Source organism: Setaria italica, chromosome I (assembly GCF_000263155.2).
Source record: "Setaria italica strain Yugu1 chromosome I, Setaria_italica_v2.0, whole genome shotgun sequence".
Classification (NCBI taxonomy): domain Eukaryota; kingdom Viridiplantae; phylum Streptophyta; class Magnoliopsida; order Poales; family Poaceae; genus Setaria; species Setaria italica.
Genome location: NC_028450.1, coordinates 13,780,722 through 13,797,639, shown reverse-complemented (window position 1 = coordinate 13,797,639; position 16,918 = coordinate 13,780,722). Strand labels below are relative to the sequence as shown.

Genomic DNA, 16,918 nt, shown 5'->3' with positions numbered 1-16,918 from the left:
ATAAAAGAAAAAGCCTTAGGTAAGGTTAGTAAAGGAAATAAAAATGGTGGGTTAATCTTTTTGGGTTTTTGTGTGTTGGCTTGCAACTTTATCATGATAAATTGTATAGTCCCTTGTTGGCTTGCAACTTTATCATGAAGGAAAGTTGTATAGTCTTGTATTCAAAAGTTGCATTACTAACCCCTGCATATGCTTTATCATAGACACCGAAGCACCGGAAGAGGATTTCTCGGAATTTTCAGAAGGATCTCCGGAGTTCGAAGAGATCGTTGAGTTGGTCCCCTGTGAGGCCAATCCTTCAGACAGTGCTAACTTTTTATAGAGCAAGGCAAGCCCTGGTGCATTATACCTATTTATTTTGGAGTCATCATTTCATGTGTCCAATTATCAGTTATTTGCTATATGAATGCACTAAGTCTAGGAGTTGATTGAAACCCATTCTTGTGCATTATCATACCTTGTTTTAAGGACATCTTTGCCACTTGTTCAAACATTTAGTAAGTAACCCAAATCCAGAAATGATTAGTTGCCTAGTAATTTGTTGACTGAACCATTAAGGTGAATGTTGGGTCATACATGCTAAGTATGGAAAGATAGCTTGAAAATTAAGAAGCGGACAGAAGCTAAGGATATACTTCTGTCTGCTAGATTAATTTGGTTAAGGCCCGATTCGTTGTCTTAACCTTTGATCAAGTGAAAGACATTTGATCACTTACTGGGTATGGGACCAATAAAGCCCAGTAGGTTAGTAAACCCTCTGATAGGGAATACTTCGTACCCGTGCTTGACGTGCTGGAGATTGGCAAGGGCGTAGCCTGAAAACTCACATGGTGATCAGGCCAGACGTGGGGTCCCATGTGGGGGTGCGTCCCTGGGTCCGGGTAGTCTTATTCCCAATCATTGGATTTGCTAATCGAAAGGTCGTTACATACGACCTAGACAGTCGTATGTAACTGGTGGTCAGGGTACTCTCCTGCAGGATGTAATTTGATCCGGATCGCCGCAATTCTCGGTTATGAATGCACTTGATCACTGTTGAGCATCGTAGTATGAATTCATGAATGCTATATCTTTCCACTAATATTTTGGTGTATGACTTAATACCTTGTTGTTTGCAAATAATCTTTTTATCATCATTTAGAATGGTTAGGTAATAACTTAATCGAAATAAAAGATAAAGCTAAGGTCTCACTTTTAGTAAGCTCTTTGGGCAAAAGTGTGTCAGCCAGTACACCGAAAAAGCTATCATATAGTTCCAGGAAAAACTATTATATTGGTTAGTCGGGTAAGCCTTGCTAAGTACCCCGTACTCAGGGTTATCCCTTGTGGCTGTTTTCAGAGGCACCGCAGGAATCCACCGAGGAGAAAGCCCCGAAAAACTAGGGTATTGTTACGAGTCTCGCAATACCCTTAGAAGAAATCTTGAATGCTCATCTCCCACCTGAACCCGTTTACGTTTAATTCCTATAACCTCTGTCTAACCTGCACTGTTAAGTTTATTTCAAACTATGTCTTGTAATAACTCATACCTCGTGTATGTATGTAAAAATGTAATATTTGTTGATGCTTTCCCATCGCGGAAACAATCCTGGTGTATGGCTATGAGATGTGACGTGGATCATTCGAGGAGTCCTAGGGACACTCAACGGACGACCGGACTTATACTGTTTTAAGTGCGTTTCGAATAATTACTGTATCGGCAGTGATTAGGCGCATTTAAACCAGTTTAAGTTGAGCGGTTCCGCCACAGAGGACGGCGGACGCACACGAGAGGGGGGACTCAACTAGATTGAATAAAAAATTCGGGTCTACCTTTCCATCACTGCCGGCTCGTAATATTTTTCACCGCCGGTTTGATGTCCCACAGCTCCATTTATTATAGAATCGCTATATCACCGCTTATTTACATAAAACCGGCAGTGATAGACCGTCTAGGACAGCTAGTTACTAGTTACGTAGTAGTGATTAATGTATCTATGCTCGTATTCCTACCGGTGTTAATTACGAGTCGACAGTTTTGGAACGAGTGCAAATTTTTTCACATTACTTTTCTCAAGAAAATTAGTAATATTGCAAGGAGACAAGTTGATCTAGGACGGAGCTTCATATTGCTCGTTCTACTCAGTCCTTGCCCATCAGCTTGGAGGCGGTGGATCAAAGAAGAAAAATTAGTGTTTTCTTTTAATTGTTTTGATTGTTTCCTTTTTTGTGTTCTGCTCTTCGATTTGAGAGATCTAGAAAGAAGTGACAAGGGGCGAGCAAGTCAAGGGAGTCACGAGTGGGCCTAAACTGCCACGTGAGCATCTCTTAACTAGCTCAGGCTCTGTCGAAATTCTGTCAAAACATTAAATCGAAGAGGAGTAAAATCAAAAAGTTCTCAGTGAGGTCCTGCATGTTTGGTACTATTAAATATAACCTAATTATAAAATTAATTGCATAGATGAAGGATAATGCACCAGACGAATCTATTAAATCTAATTAGTATATGATTTGACAATGTGGTGTTACAGTAACCATTCGCTAACGATGGATTAATTAGGTTTAATAGATTCGTCTCGTGAATTAGCCCAGAGCTTCTGCAATTAGTTTATAACTAGCTTATGTTTAGCCCTTTTGATTAGCATCCGGTGATATGGGTTAAACTTTAGTTTGAGGATCAAACACGCCCGGAAGCAAGGACAAATTTACATGGGCATACTTGTCTTTCCACAGCTAAAGATCGAATAGGGACAGGCTCAATCTTTGATCAGTTTGAAAACATGTGGTAAAATCGCAAAGTTGAAAAAGAGAGGCAATCTACCCTTATGAAATGTGGCGGTGTCGGTGCGCACCGAGGCTATCCACGGTAGCAAAAAAAATTTCACCGTCAGATCGCAGCTTTACGGCTAAGGTTTACCCAACGGCGATTTTACCGTGCCTGCGTTTTTCTCCTCTGCGTTTCCTCTGCCCCCAGCCTGCAGCATGCCCACCTCATCCCCGTCGCTGCTCAGCGCGCGCCGGTGGACCGCTCACGGCTGCGCCGCGCCGATGGGCCCGCGTGCCGATGGGGGCACCCCCGCGCCGATGACGGCGCCCGCGGCTGGCCTGCCCCTCGCGCCGCGCCGATGGGGGCCGGCGGCCGCCCGTCCTGCCCGCGCGCCGCTGCGGCCGGCCTAGCCGTCGGCTCCATGGCGAGCACCGGCGGCGGACAGGGGCGGCAGGACGCGCCCCGGCCGTCGTCCCACGGCGAGGAGCGGCGGGAACCCTCTGCCCCGCGGCAAGGGTGGCGCGCCGTGGCACTGCCGATCGCCCTCGGCATCCCCGCGGCGCGCTACCGGGATGAGGAGCGGCGAGCGGTGTCGGGGTGCGCCGCGGCCGCCCCGAGCTCGAGAGCCTGCGCGCGTGCCCCCCGGGATTCCTTCTTGTGCCCGTCAGGGTGCTGGACCGATAGGGGCTGGGCGCAACGGGTGCCCCGCGCCGGCGCTCAGCACGCCTGCGGCCACCAGGAAGACAAGTGCGGCTAGCCTGGGCACCGTGGCATCGCCGCCGACCGGCGCGGCCCCGCGGCGAGCGGCGCCGATGGCGCGCTGCAGATGCGTGCCTAGACGCTAGCGCCCGACGCGCAGCCGCCGGCACCATACGCAGCGCGTGGCACGGCCAGGAGGCTGTAGCGGGGCATGCCCGGGTCTGGACGATCGAAGAAGTGTTCGACGGGCATCTGGCGCCGCGGCGACAAGGAGAGTCCAGCCCGTGCTTCCTGCTTCCTCCACTAGAGGTTCCGTCATCTTCCTACAGTCCATGAACTGTGAGAGAATTTGCATCTATCTTTTTGTGTTCCGTGCATTTGGCTGACTGCTTCTTAATAGACGTCTTGCAATTTTCAACAATGTTAGTACGTCACAGATTTATACATATATGCATAGCATATTGCTTGTGTGACGAAGTACCAGGGAGATGACAAAAACACATGATTTCATATAATTCATGTTCTTTTTCCTGGAGCAGAAGTAAGTATTTGGATGCTGAATCAATGGGACAACATGATTATGATGGAACCAGCTCAAAATCGTGGAGGAGATGCTCCTGTGCGTTCTTCCTTTTTGCTTGTTACATTGTTGATTTTCCATCTGATTAGCTTTGATGCCATCTTCTTACTGGCTGGCGAGAGGAACTCCATTGCTTTGGCAAAATTGAAGCTAGGTTAGCATATTTGCTCACTGCTGCTGTTACTTCTGCAGTTTCGTAGATTCAAGTCCGTGCTGCATTGCTCCTGACTAACTGTGCATTGGTCTTGTTCCTTGTTTCCCTTCAGGATTCAAGCTCACTGATTGGTGTCAAGAGGACTGCGACTCAATTGATTTTAGGGACGAGATTTTGGCAAGTTTCCCCACCCTTCTTGCTGGTCCATTTGAAGAGTGCCAGTCAATTTGAAGAGTTGAAATTAAAAGGATCATGCTATCCATTTCTGCATATCACAGATTTCCAGAGGGGGTTGATTGTGTATTCCCGCCGATATTATCAACTTCAATGTGTGCCACTGGAGTGCTGTGAGAGCAGGCTGGACATTTTCCCTGTATTGCGCTCAGGTAATGCACCATAAGTAAACCAGTTGGATAACATTTCCCTATAGCTTGAAACACAAATAAGCATTGGCTGCCATGTTGGCCCATGAAAGTTGTGCATTTTGCAAATTTCAATTTTTATTAGTCCCGCTTGCTGCACCTATTCGGTATTTGTGCTATCAATGCCACTTAAAATACATATAGCTAATTCAGATTGGGGATTCCTTTCACATTGGTTTCTTTTCCTGTGTAGGGATTTTCGTGATGCAGCTCGCCATCACAAGCTAAATTTCGAAGGCTATCACAGGGACAGGGCTTCCGTAGCGTGAAGGTGCCCCTGTTCCACATATGTAGTGTATTCAGTGTCCATCTCAGAACAAAGCTCACTTAGCATGCTTATGTTGGATATCAGAAAGGGACACTGTAAACAAACAACATTTGAGTTAGTACTGTTGTGGTTCTCACCATAGCTCTGCAAATTTTGTTCCCTGAAATATAGGTGCCCACCTCCATCGATGTTTTCTTGATGCTTTAGGCTTTTTGATTTTTTTCTCATCTTTCTCAAAATAATTGGCTCTATATTAAAATAAGTATCCAATGAATGATGCAGCACGAACGAAAGGGATCATCATGGTACCAACTGACAGGTACTTCAAATTCAGTTCAGTGATACTCATTTCACTGGTTTTGGAAAGTTCAACATGTGCCTCACGGGCTAAGATATATGATTTTAAGACTGCCCGAATGTTGGTAAGTAAATGCTTATTGCACATCTTTCGGCAAGACCTTACCAGAGTAGCTCTTCATTGTGTATAAAAAACTGTAGATATTAGTTCAATGATCTGTGTATGTCTGATCCTTTTTCCCCGGGTACAGGCAAAAATATCTGTTGATTCATCCGTTTCTATAATGTGGGTTAACAACTGATTTTTCTTAGATATGAACTCCTTGAATGTAGCTACACCAACCAGAGCATGGTGAAGTAGATGTATCTTTCTCCTTTTACCCCCCAATCACAAATTAAATGTCAATTTCCGCCATCACCTTCTTGTGTTGTAAGCATTTACAGATTATTATTTGTTATATGCTGCCTAATTTGATGCAGAGCAGTGCCAATATTGGTATTCCTAAATTCCTGTTATGAAATATTGGTTTTTGTCCAGTAGCAAAAGGTTACAGTCTACTGTTTAACCTCTGATTGCTAGTCAAGTGGCCTTCATGGATGTGCATTATTTGGAGCATGTTTGGATGCCAACCCTAAGTGGCCTGGCCAAAATTTGGCTATTGGCCATGGGCATCAGCGATGTTTGCATGATAGCACCGATTTGGCTTGATCAGACTTCTGTAGTTTATTTTTGCCACGAAGGCTGGCCAAATCGGGACAGCCAAATCAGCCGCCAAATTTTGGCCTCGGCTGATGCTTTGACTTGGCCACTTGGGGCCAACATCCAAACATGCCCTTGATTTTCAGTATCGCTGTTAGTAATTATGCTCGTGTCAGTTTTAGTAGCTTTTATGTTATAATCTTAATATGTCAGACTTCATCCTATGGATGAGTACCCTATTCATAGGATGTTAGTATTACTGCAAGCAAAAGTTATTTTAGGTATCTGACTTCCATTTAGAAATAGTGAATCATCCCTGTTTTGGTCAGGAGCAGAATTCCTGGTGCTTTAGCATTTTACAATAAGCAGCTCTGTGAGGGGATAAGTTTACTCAATAGTAATCCTCAAGGTGAGGAATGATTTGTAATTATTTACAGAGCATATGCATTGAGAATTCTATCTCAGTCAGTAACCATTACATGTGTTTGTAATTGTAAATGGACCCCATGAATCCATGATGATAAGTGCAACTTTTATTGCTTATTTCTGAATGTGCCTTTACTTTTAGCTAATCTTAATTAACACTGAAATAAGAAAGGACCAACTTACAATCTGAACTAATTACATTAACTCTCCAACTGCAAGAAGATATGAAACCTTTCACGTTTTCATCAAATCTGAATCGTTATCCCTGTCTTTCCAAATAGTTTGACCGCAGAGATTATAAAAAGAGCCTTGTTTATCATCTTTACATGTCAAGACTCAGAATCACTGAACCATTATTTGATAACAAGATCAGTTCAGTGGTCATTAAGAGTGCTTTTCCCTTAATTCATATTAGCTACTTAATTCCTCAAATATAAATGAAACTGAAGTCAACAAAGGTAGAATATTTAAGAGTGTTAGATTGCTTGTCTATCATTGGCACAAATTTCTTTACTCTTTTATTTTCTTCGGTTATGCAAAACTAGCTGAAAATGTCACACACCAAATTTTTTTTCGCCATATGCATACTATGATAGATAGACCATCAGAGCATAAGGCCATCCTCCCTAAATACAAACTTAACCGTGGAGAGGGCTTGGACATACTGCTTAAATTTCAATGCATTCTTTGCTTGAATTCATGTTGACTATTGGTCTTTTCTCTTTTTTTTCTTTTGATCATACCCTATACTCATTACGCCATTCCCCTCAAGAATAAACCTTATATTGCCTGAAAGTTTATACATTAGCATACTGTCATGTACTGTCAAATGCTTAACTAAGATCAGACTACGTTAATCTTTTTTTGGAGGGCATCATACTGAGTTATCTAATTAACTTTGCTATAAACATAAAGTGCATGATATGTTTGTTCTTTTTTATTTGCAGAGAAAGGTCCACCATTTACTGTAATTGGTCCCCACATTTACTTTCATCTTTGTACATTTGCAGGTTCCTACTATGGCTGCGTCCACACCAACAAAATCATGGACGCTTGTGAGGTAGAGGATCAGATTACCATTAAGTTCAGGTTAGGGTACGCGAAACCCTTACTTTCTTGTTTCTATCAGCTTGACGAATTGGGTCTGCTTTGAGGCTCTACTGTACCTTTACATATTGAATTTAAGAGCTTCTAATGCCAAATATGGGTTCTTTTTTGTCTAAAGATATTTTATTTGACAAATGGCTATGCACAGCATGGCATGCTGGTGCTTATCATGGCTGCAATTTGTCGATAATCTTAGTTTCTAAAATGGTCTGTTACAAAACTATTAGATTGCAACTTGCCTTAAATCATTTGGGGCTGCTTAAGGTTAGTCGGCTGATGATGGTGCTGCATGCAGCTCTTTTGAACCGTTTCACTTCAAAAATTTACACTACCTTATCGCAATATCTGTGTTATCATATTTCACTCACTATATGATAATAAGATGGATGCATGCGTTGAATCAAAGTATAGATTGCATATCATCTTTTTTTAAACCGCAGGTCTGCTCATTAATACCAATGGTTTGATTTCAGTTATGATGATGCAATATCTTGACAAGTTTTGTTGGTCTTGACATCCTGCCTTCAAGATTTTCTATCCTCAGGTACACAATACGACCATAACCTAGCATTTTTTAGGATGATATTTACCTATCTTGGATTTTAATTTAGTTGCTTAAAAGATAGTATGTGAAAAAATATATTATATGTGATATGATATCCTCAACAATGTACTTCCTATATTCGCAGCCATTTTTTGTACATCATATTTTCAGCCACAGTCTCGGTGCCTAGCATGAAACAAAAGACTGTGATATATTTTCATGCACACTTTTCTTATTTTATGTAGTGTACTGACAAATCATCTTACGAACATGTTCCAACCTTTTTGCACTGAAGCAACAAACACTACATCTACAGTCACTCTGATGCCAACACTTATTTCATCCATGCTATCAACTCTACCCTTAAAGGAATAAACTTCCATACTGTCTCAATTAATTAAGTTGTGTACTCTCTCTCCCTACCCGCCCTATGTTGTAAATTATTTGTGCCAGTCCGTATTCAACTAATATGAAATTATCTAAAACAAAGTTATATGTATTATATGTCATCCTGTGCTTATCTAATATAGCTTTCTATCAATTTTCTATCTGTTTTTACTATTCCACACAGCACAACATGTAACCATGCAGCATTACTTGCACAAGGGCGCATGCCAAACGTTACTCTGTAATATATGTACATCTATATCTGTAATAAATATATCAAGCTTCATTATCATATAACCACTTAGACATTAACTTATCTCATGCAACTATAGATTCAGCCGCGCGCATGGGCGCGTGCAAATCAGGTTCGCAACTTTCATACTTCAAAAAATAGAAGCGTCATCAAGTAAAAACTAAACTTATGAACACAGGATCACATGCTGCCTTTATAAGTTGGAACAGGCTTTTACTTCCGAATACTTTTACCATTCCCTCTGCATATTTGTAAAAAGCTTGCATACTTTTAATATAACACCTCCTGAGTTCTCGGAACCATATGTGATTTTTTTGTAATCCATGATATCAAATTTCTTAAATAAAGACTTGACCATTGAGAGATCGGGAGAAGATATCTCCTGACTTTGTCATATTTCTTAAATCTCATTGTGTTCATCTTTGGTTGAATTCAAGCTCATGTTAGCTATTGATCTTTCTTCTCGATTTTTCTCTGTTTTCACTGTGCCTTATTTTTCAGCAAGAATAATTTTTGTGGTTCTCAGAAGATATCCCATGACTTTGCTCTGTTCATCTTGCTCTGTTTTCAATTTCTAACTTATAGAGAAAATCATATCTTTGACTGAATTGTCTCCCATATTTCAATAATCATTATACATTTGCAGGTTTCTTCCATGATGCACACACAATTCGACTAGACTGCAAGGTATAGAATCAATTTACCTCTGAGTTCAAGTTGAGGCGTGAAATTGTTTCTTTCCAATTTTTTATCTGTTTATTGAACTGGTCCAGCTTCGAGATCCTACTAAGCCTGCATATATTGAATTTTAAAGTTTTGCTTCTAATACAAAATATTGATATTTTCCCCCTGAAGTCATAAATGTATACAGTACTTTAATTTGAAAAATAAAAATGCACAGCATGGCTTGCCAATGCTTATCATGCCAACAATTTAAATTTGGATCAAAAATTAATTTATAAGACGCTCTATTCAAGCAAATCTTTTTTCCATTTTGCACACATGTGTCTATCTTTTCCATTACAGAATTGGTCAGGAACTAATCTAAGTGTGGTTATATGCAGAGCATGTTTGTCAATAAGCATTACGAAGAGAAACCTGTAGTTGCAGGTGCACCCTGATGGAGAAAGATACCATTAGCTTCAGGTATATTTCAATTATATGATGCTTCTCACATGATATTCTGTTTTCTGGACCATTCTTTGCTAAAAAAAAATAATGACGGTGTGACTTCGGAAAAGTCTAATGAGACACTACTGCGGTCCACAACTATGGAATGCTCATTATTGATCGTAGCGATATGATGAACTAGGATACAAGAACTGACCTCTGGCAGGTAAGCCTTTTATTCCCCATTCACTCATTCCCAGCCAGTGATATGATGAATTAGGATCCCCTTTTTTGCGCATATCATGATTACTTTGATGTACCTATATGTTCCTCCAATTCGTTTCTGAAAAATAGATCAGCTACAACTAAAAGGTGTATACTAAAATATTTTAAGAAATACCAATTTTGTGGACTGAGAATACGATTTTGCAAAGATGTTACTTTGAAGTAATTATATGAATATAAACTCATACCTTCATTATGCGTGCTACCATGGAGTCTCAAACAAAGAACCGACGTTTAGCAGGTAAGCCTTTTATTATGAATTTAATCAGATTCCCAGCACTGTTCCTTCTTGTAGCATAGCATATTTTATATACTTCAGAATAACTGTTTCCATCACTATGTTAAAGTGATGGTGAATTCACCCATATTATCATTCAACAACTAAACAATTCAAGGCAGTATCAAGGTACACACAATGTTGCTTCTCTCCTTGACATCTCTTCTATTTACATACTCACTTTTCTTATTTCATCACATCTACTAACAAATCATCTTAGAAGTACCTTCCACCTTTCTGGAGTGATGAAACCAACACCACATCGACAAGCACTCTGATGGCAATGCTGATTTCCTCCATAAACCTGAAGACTACCTTTTATTTAATTGCGCTTGTTCAGATACAACTTCTGTCAAACTTAATGATCTTATTAAATGCATGTTCGGACTCAACCACTGTCGGACTCAGTAATCTTGTAAAATATATGTGCTTGTTCGTACTTAATTACTGTCAAACTTATTAGTCCCAAGTTATCTGAAACAATGTTATGTGTACTGTGTCATTGTCTGGCTCATTGTGCTTATCTAGAATGCTTTCATCAATTCCTTTCATTTCTACTGTAACAAATAAACATACAACCGTGCAGCAATACGTGCGCGCGCCAATCACTAGTTCACATTTAGAGTTGGAAATGGGAAAAAGAACACAGTTCCTTCTTTTTTTTTATTCCTATCATATAGTACGAGTACATGAAATTTGTACATGACATCTTATAGGCGGGTAAGCTTACTTATGTGCTGAGTTTATGCTAGCAAATATGATGAAGAGAACCAAATGAGCAAAGACAAGTACATGTTTATAATGCGAAAGATGGATATAGATGTGGCCACATATTCTAGTTATGCACTCATCCACGTCGAATGGGCAGTTGAGAATTGAATCCATCACTCTCCGAGTGCGAAGGCAGTGGCATCAAAGGTATCGGAGAGTCCAGTGCCGGTCTTGAAGGTGACCTTCTCCGGCGAGGATTCTGGAACATACACCTCCACCACGCTGAGCCATAGGAACAGCTCTTTGGTCTTGACCCCGGAGATATTCTTCAGCTTCCCCTTCTCGACAAAGGCCGTGACCTCGCCGGCGTACGACACGATCTGCTTGATCTTCTTGAAGGTGTGCTCCACCTTCTTCTTCCTCTGCACCAGCCACATGAACCCATCCTCACGGTTGTACCCGAACTCCTCGATGTCCTCAAGGGGCAGCAGGCCCTTTGGGAGGCCAAGCTCCTCGAGGAGCTCGATGGACTTCTTCCTGCAGATGGCGTCTCCATTGACGACCTCTGCGCCGGCGCGGTGGCTCTCAATTTGCGATGCCATTGGACTATGGTTTCCCACAAGCTACAGTGTTTGATTTGCGGGAGTGCCAAAGTGGTGTGTGTAAAATGGTTTGGGCTTCTTGTGTTGGAAGATGAGATGCGGGGAGCACTTTATATAGATTGACGTAGACCATATTCCTGTGCTATGTTAGCTAGAATGCAGATGCCCGTGAAGAACAAAGTCAAGGGTCCTGGCCGTATTGGCACGGCGGCAGGCGCCACACATGACCAATTAATTGTCCATGCCAACAAGGTCAAGCACGAAGTCGCTGACCAGGTTGATCCACAGATACAGACACGGAATCAAGCGTCTTCAGCATGCCAGTGGCACGAGTTGTGTCTCTCTCATCTTTGCATGGTTCAAGCAGGAAGCCGCACACCACGCATGACACTGCAGCCGGCCAACGACGACGAACTGGACCCGGTACAGACAGACAGCTCTAATCCTGTCCAATAAGTTAGGCTCAGACCAAGTCAAACAAAAGCTTCACACGTCATCTCACTCTGATTTCTTTTTTTTTTTTGCGAATAATCTCACTCTGATTTCGGTATAGTAGGTACAGCCACTATTCCTTTCCATCCACACTTCGCATCTGAAGATTTCTATAGCTCGCAGTTGCGTTCCACTTAAGTGCATTGTAGTCTGTAAGATTAAACTAGAATAGTTAATTATCAAACAAATATAGGAGAAGAACGTAAAGAAATTCGTGGGACCTTGCAAATATAAGAGCAGATTTCTTCCCAAATATGGGCAAGCACGGTTTCACGTGGTGGTTTCAACCATAGACGTAAAAAGATGACACAAGTTTAATTGGTGTATGAACATTGAGCGAGTCATATTTTAATTATCACACAAATATTTAAATGCTAACCAGAGGGATCTGCAAACTCGAGAATACACACGACACGCTTTTCTATTTATTTATCAGCATGCAGAACGCACTCTACGAGTGCTCATAATTACGGCATAGTAGAAGCTCCCCTGATGCGTTCATAAATACATAGCAGCTAACAGAACCACTAGGCGTGGAACTGAATATTATTGTACAGAAGTAGTAGTAATCGTAGCAGGTTAAGAAGACACTGCTGCCGTCCCTCTGATGAGCCATGAGCTGTGCCTGAGATTGGTACAAGTGTGCTGCAAAATCTACTCGTCCGTCTCCATTTGCTGCCCTTCATTGTCTTGACAAATTTCAACATCAGTGTTGATGTCCACCTTGCGGTACTTCTGATTGTAACGCAGTATTACAAGTGAAACAAAAGCTGCAAAAGAGAAGTATGTATCTCCATGTTAAATTATTGCCATTGAAAAGCAACCTTTGCATCAGTTAAACTTGAATTTTGAAGTCACCCCTCCTGATTTTTTATCCCTCGAGTGTGGGAAATGTAAGAAAACAGAATGGATACAAGTAGAAGCAACCATATTTTAGGAATTAAGAATATATTTTTGTTACAAACTCTGCCGGTTCAATAATCATTGGTGTGCTGATAATGTCATAATCTTTATTCACAGAACAGTAAAGCCACTAATAACATTTCAGTCAGAGATTTTGGAATAAATAATTAGCAAATGACCTAATGATGCAAAAGTGCCTACTGTTAGATTATTAACTTCGACAAGAATATTCATTTTCCATCACAATTGAATTGTATGACTTTCATATCATGTTCCCTAAATACCAGAATGGCACTCCATTCCCTATTTCCACTTAGTACCATGTGTGAATTTCTGCAATAAACCATTAGTCAAAAGAGACAATCAACATCAATCACTCACTAAAGGGTAGTGAGCTGCCTTTTGAAACAGGCTAAATTATCTGAATTTTAAATGTTTCATGCATCAATATCTGAATCCACCAGTTTAGCCTGAAGTAAGCAGAAACTGGTTCTGTGTGAACTTGGAAACTTTGATATTTTCAATAATACAGCTTAATTATTGTGCAGTTTAAAATTTTTCTTAACAAACTACTCGTAATAAATAAATCTTATGATTTTTCAGTTAATGAAATTGACGAAAGAGGTTTATCTCAGCTGCCCCATCCATTTCAGTTATATATACCTGCCATGACACGTGTCTTCACACTAAACAAGTTCCAGCACATCGTCACTGCCGTGGCTGCGACAAGTTTCTTGCGTGGACAAGACTTCCATGATTCTTGAGCCCGATCTCTCAAAATCTCAACTGAAATCAAACAAGGAGAAATTCAGTCATATGCCATCAAGGATATTCACAGAAAATAGATAAGGTTCACTAGGGGCAGCTGAAACACACCTCTTCTATGAATTTGACTTGAATAGCTGCTATATAACTTTGGGACTGTAAAACTAGTGAAAAATCCTGCAGTTTTCATCAAACAGAACATTATATTACAGTGCAGTCATGCCAAATTGGTTGCTGTCTATTTCCTTGTGGATTTGTTTGTACCTGCAGCTAGAAGCCTCCACACTGTAACCAGACTCCCATATTTAGCACCAAACAGAAGTACAGGCAGCACCTAACATTCCAGCCAACAGAGTCCTAAATTATTCAGGGAAAACAATATATTTTGCAGTACTGCCAGATCTTGAACAAAATTTGAGGCTTACTTTGAGAGTCATTGAGGGTTCACCAGAGAAGATCACTTGTGCCGTAGATATCATGGAGTTTGCAATGGGAAGCACAGCTCGTGAAGCACGAAGCACATCTTCTTCAGTCAACTGGAAGCTTCTCCCCCTCTCCACCTGCGGCCTGTTTCCCAGTTGCAACCTCATAAAATTGTCTGTTTCAATCATCAAGATGGGCAAAACCAATATCAAATCACTGATCAATCATACCTCTGAGGAACAGAATCTTTGAAGAATGCCAAGCCCAAGATCATAACGCCGAGGTGACAGAGAGCCGAGATTGGGCTGCAAATCATCACCCAAAGTTCATTACGAGATTACAGCAATGAAACACACATAATGCCAGGAATTTCAGTTAAAAGAGTATGAAAATTTCACATGCCTGAAGGTGATCTCTCTCGAAAATGAGCATGAGAAAAAGAACATAGATCCAAACCCGAACCACAGTGCCGATTTAGCCACGTTCCTCCACATCACCAGCTCAGCAATCCTTTCACAGAGACCTTCCCACCCTGATTGCTCCACGAAGTCAGTTCCTGTGTGTCAAAAGAGGAACATTTACTGTGGGATTCTCAGCAATTTGAAATAGACACCCTATAATCATCAAGAGCAGGAGAATATTCAGAACAGTAAACACTAGCGAAAATTCAGAGCAATAATTTCGCCTAGAGCAGCAATCCTGTATGAGAAGCGAAGGGGTTGAGAGATCTTTTCGCTCACCGCGAGTAGCATCTGGGCAAGCCGGGACCAAAGCCAAGCTTGTATCCTCCTCGTTCACCGCCGCCGCCTTGTCCACAGCCACTGCAGCTTTCGGCGCCGCCCTGGTGGATTTCCTCCTGCGGGCCCTCCTAGCGGCGTCCTCCTCGGCCTCAACGTCCTTCTCGAGCCTCCGCCTCGCCCGGCGCGTGTTCCTGGGAGACGCCAGCGCGGGCGCCGCGCACTGCTCCGCGGCCCCGCGCCGCCTCCGCCTGGGCGGCGTTGGCGTCCCCGCCACCGCGACCATCTCCATGCTCTCGTCCACGCCCGTCCCGGCGGCCCCGCGCGTCCGCGACCGGTGCCGGCGCGAGCTCGGCGGCGGCGGGGACAGCAGGAGTAGGTCGTGCAGCGAGTACCCGGACACCTGCACCGACGGCGACGGCGACGGGGTCCTCAGCCCCGCACCCGCCGCCGCTGCCGGCTTAGGCGGCGGCGTCGCCGGGTGATCCGCAGGAGGGTGGTGGTACGGGGGCTCCGGGAGCGCAGTCGCCGCTGCCGGGGGCGCCGGCGAGGAGGGGTCCGCGGCCATGACCTCCATGTGCTCGACGATTTGCTTCGCTCGATTTGGTCGGCGGGGTGGGTTTGGGTCTGCCTGCCGTTTGGGATATGCTTCGCTTTGTTTTGGAGATGGGAAAGCGCGAGCGGGAGGGTGCCGATTTCGAGGCCCACACGTCAGTTGGTGCGCGTACGGAATATAGCCGTTGCGAGCGAGAACGTGGTGGCTTTTCGAGTTCGTGGTGGCGGCATATCGACTTGACCCAGTGAGGCAGTGATGCGGGGTCGGGGTGTCAGCGGGATGGAAATTTGAATTCTGTTGGAGGACTGGAGGTGCAGGCAGTTAAGTTCCCTTTTTTCCCCGGAAAAGTTCGATATTCAACCTCCAACTATAATTTTCATCCCACGACTATAAAAACCGGATAAGTAGAACCATACAACTGTCGAAACCAGGCAAATTTGACCTTTTGGGTGGTTTTACATTTTCTAAAAATTTAAAAAGTTTTGGTTTAATAAAAAATATTCATAACTAATTCATTTCAAATTCAAAAAACATGAAGTTAGTACCAAAAGTTTTTTTTTTAAAATGTAGGCTATTTGTTGGTACTCTATTTTGAGTTATTTACATCATATTTGTTACCATTCCTAGTATTATATTGCTCTTATTAAAACACAAGGAACATGAACAACTAAGATTCAAATAATGCCAAATAGAACACCAACAGATAGGTAACATTTTCAGAAATTTTTTGGCACCAATTTGATATTTTATTGATTTAAAATGAATTAGTTATGAATTTTTTAAATTAAATCTAAAGTTTTTAAATTTATAAAAAATGCAAAACCACCCTCGAAACCACTCAAAGGGCCGAATGCCCGGTTGTGACAGTTGGATAGCCCTCTCTATCCGGTTTTATAGTTGTGGGTTAAAAATCAGACTTCTAATATAGTTGGAGGGTGAAAATTGGACTTTCTCCTTTTTGTTCTGAAACGAGGGGTAATGTATATTGCCAAAGGGATCTTTACATGCGGGTCCCACAAGAGTGGTCCTTAGCTATTTCGTCTATCACAATGTGCGGTCTACAAGATGGGCTCCACATGCTGGTGTTGGAGTGCATGTTGTACAACGACAGAGAAAGCCACAATAAAATATTTGTTTATTGCTTATGGGTGGGCAATAGCGTTATGGGTGGCTTAAGGAATCTTTTTCATAAGGACCGCTTAGGCAATGGTATGGGCGGCCCATAGCAAAGCCACGTAGGCTATAAAGGCCACTTTTGGCACACATTGCTGGTGCCCTAATAAAGTCTAAAGATTCCATAATTGGGCTGGTGAGGAGGGGATTTGAACAGATGGCATTAGCAATAGTCGAGCTTTGGATGCAATTCCACGGGCAAGCTCAGAGATTTCGTCTAGTAAGGACTTGTTTGGAACAAAGGACCTGAAAACATAGGAAAGGCTCAAAACGCAAGAAGGGGATTATGATGGATAGGAAA

The 16,918-nt window shown here is 42.3% G+C and overlaps 2 protein-coding genes and 2 long non-coding RNA genes across 15 annotated transcripts; 2 read left to right on the top strand and 2 right to left on the bottom strand.

The window, feature by feature from the left end:
• The first annotated feature begins 2,953 nt into the window (after window positions 1-2,953).
• On the top strand, window positions 2,954-4,358 carry LOC106804131. Its single transcript, XR_001393106.2, has 3 exons — window positions 2,954-3,754; window positions 3,985-4,179; window positions 4,292-4,358. It is a non-coding gene; the product is annotated as an uncharacterized LOC106804131 (long non-coding RNA).
• A 94-nt stretch (window positions 4,359-4,452) lies between these two features.
• LOC101771382 lies at window positions 4,453-10,750 on the top strand. Of its 12 annotated transcripts, none has more exons than XR_001393104.2 (8): window positions 4,453-4,565; window positions 4,795-5,040; window positions 5,152-5,291; window positions 6,202-6,275; window positions 7,303-7,381; window positions 7,873-7,943; window positions 9,230-9,270; window positions 9,648-10,750. It is a non-coding gene; the product is annotated as an uncharacterized LOC101771382 (long non-coding RNA). The 12 variants fall into 12 exon arrangements; XR_002678908.1 differs by having other exon boundaries at window positions 6,196-6,275; XR_001393105.2 differs by having other exon boundaries at window positions 4,795-4,872; window positions 4,954-5,040; window positions 5,152-7,381.
• Window positions 10,751-10,887: 137 nt separating this feature from the next.
• Window positions 10,888-11,676, bottom strand: LOC101770989. Its single transcript, XM_004952257.3, has one exon. The coding sequence runs from the start codon at window positions 11,566-11,568 to the stop codon at window positions 11,140-11,142; it is 429 nt and encodes a 142-aa protein (XP_004952314.1). The 5' UTR covers window positions 11,569-11,676; the 3' UTR covers window positions 10,888-11,139.
• Window positions 11,677-12,450: 774 nt separating this feature from the next.
• LOC101770580 (reticulon-like protein B17) lies at window positions 12,451-15,543 on the bottom strand. Its single transcript, XM_004952256.3, has 8 exons — window positions 14,892-15,543; window positions 14,554-14,707; window positions 14,382-14,456; window positions 14,154-14,295; window positions 13,993-14,062; window positions 13,840-13,905; window positions 13,627-13,749; window positions 12,451-12,830 (listed from the first exon to the last, which is right to left on the bottom strand). The coding sequence occupies exons 1-8, from the start codon at window positions 15,463-15,465 to the stop codon at window positions 12,715-12,717; spliced, it is 1,320 nt and encodes a 439-aa protein (XP_004952313.1). The 5' UTR covers window positions 15,466-15,543; the 3' UTR covers window positions 12,451-12,714.
• Between the last annotated feature and the right edge of the window lie 1,375 nt (window positions 15,544-16,918).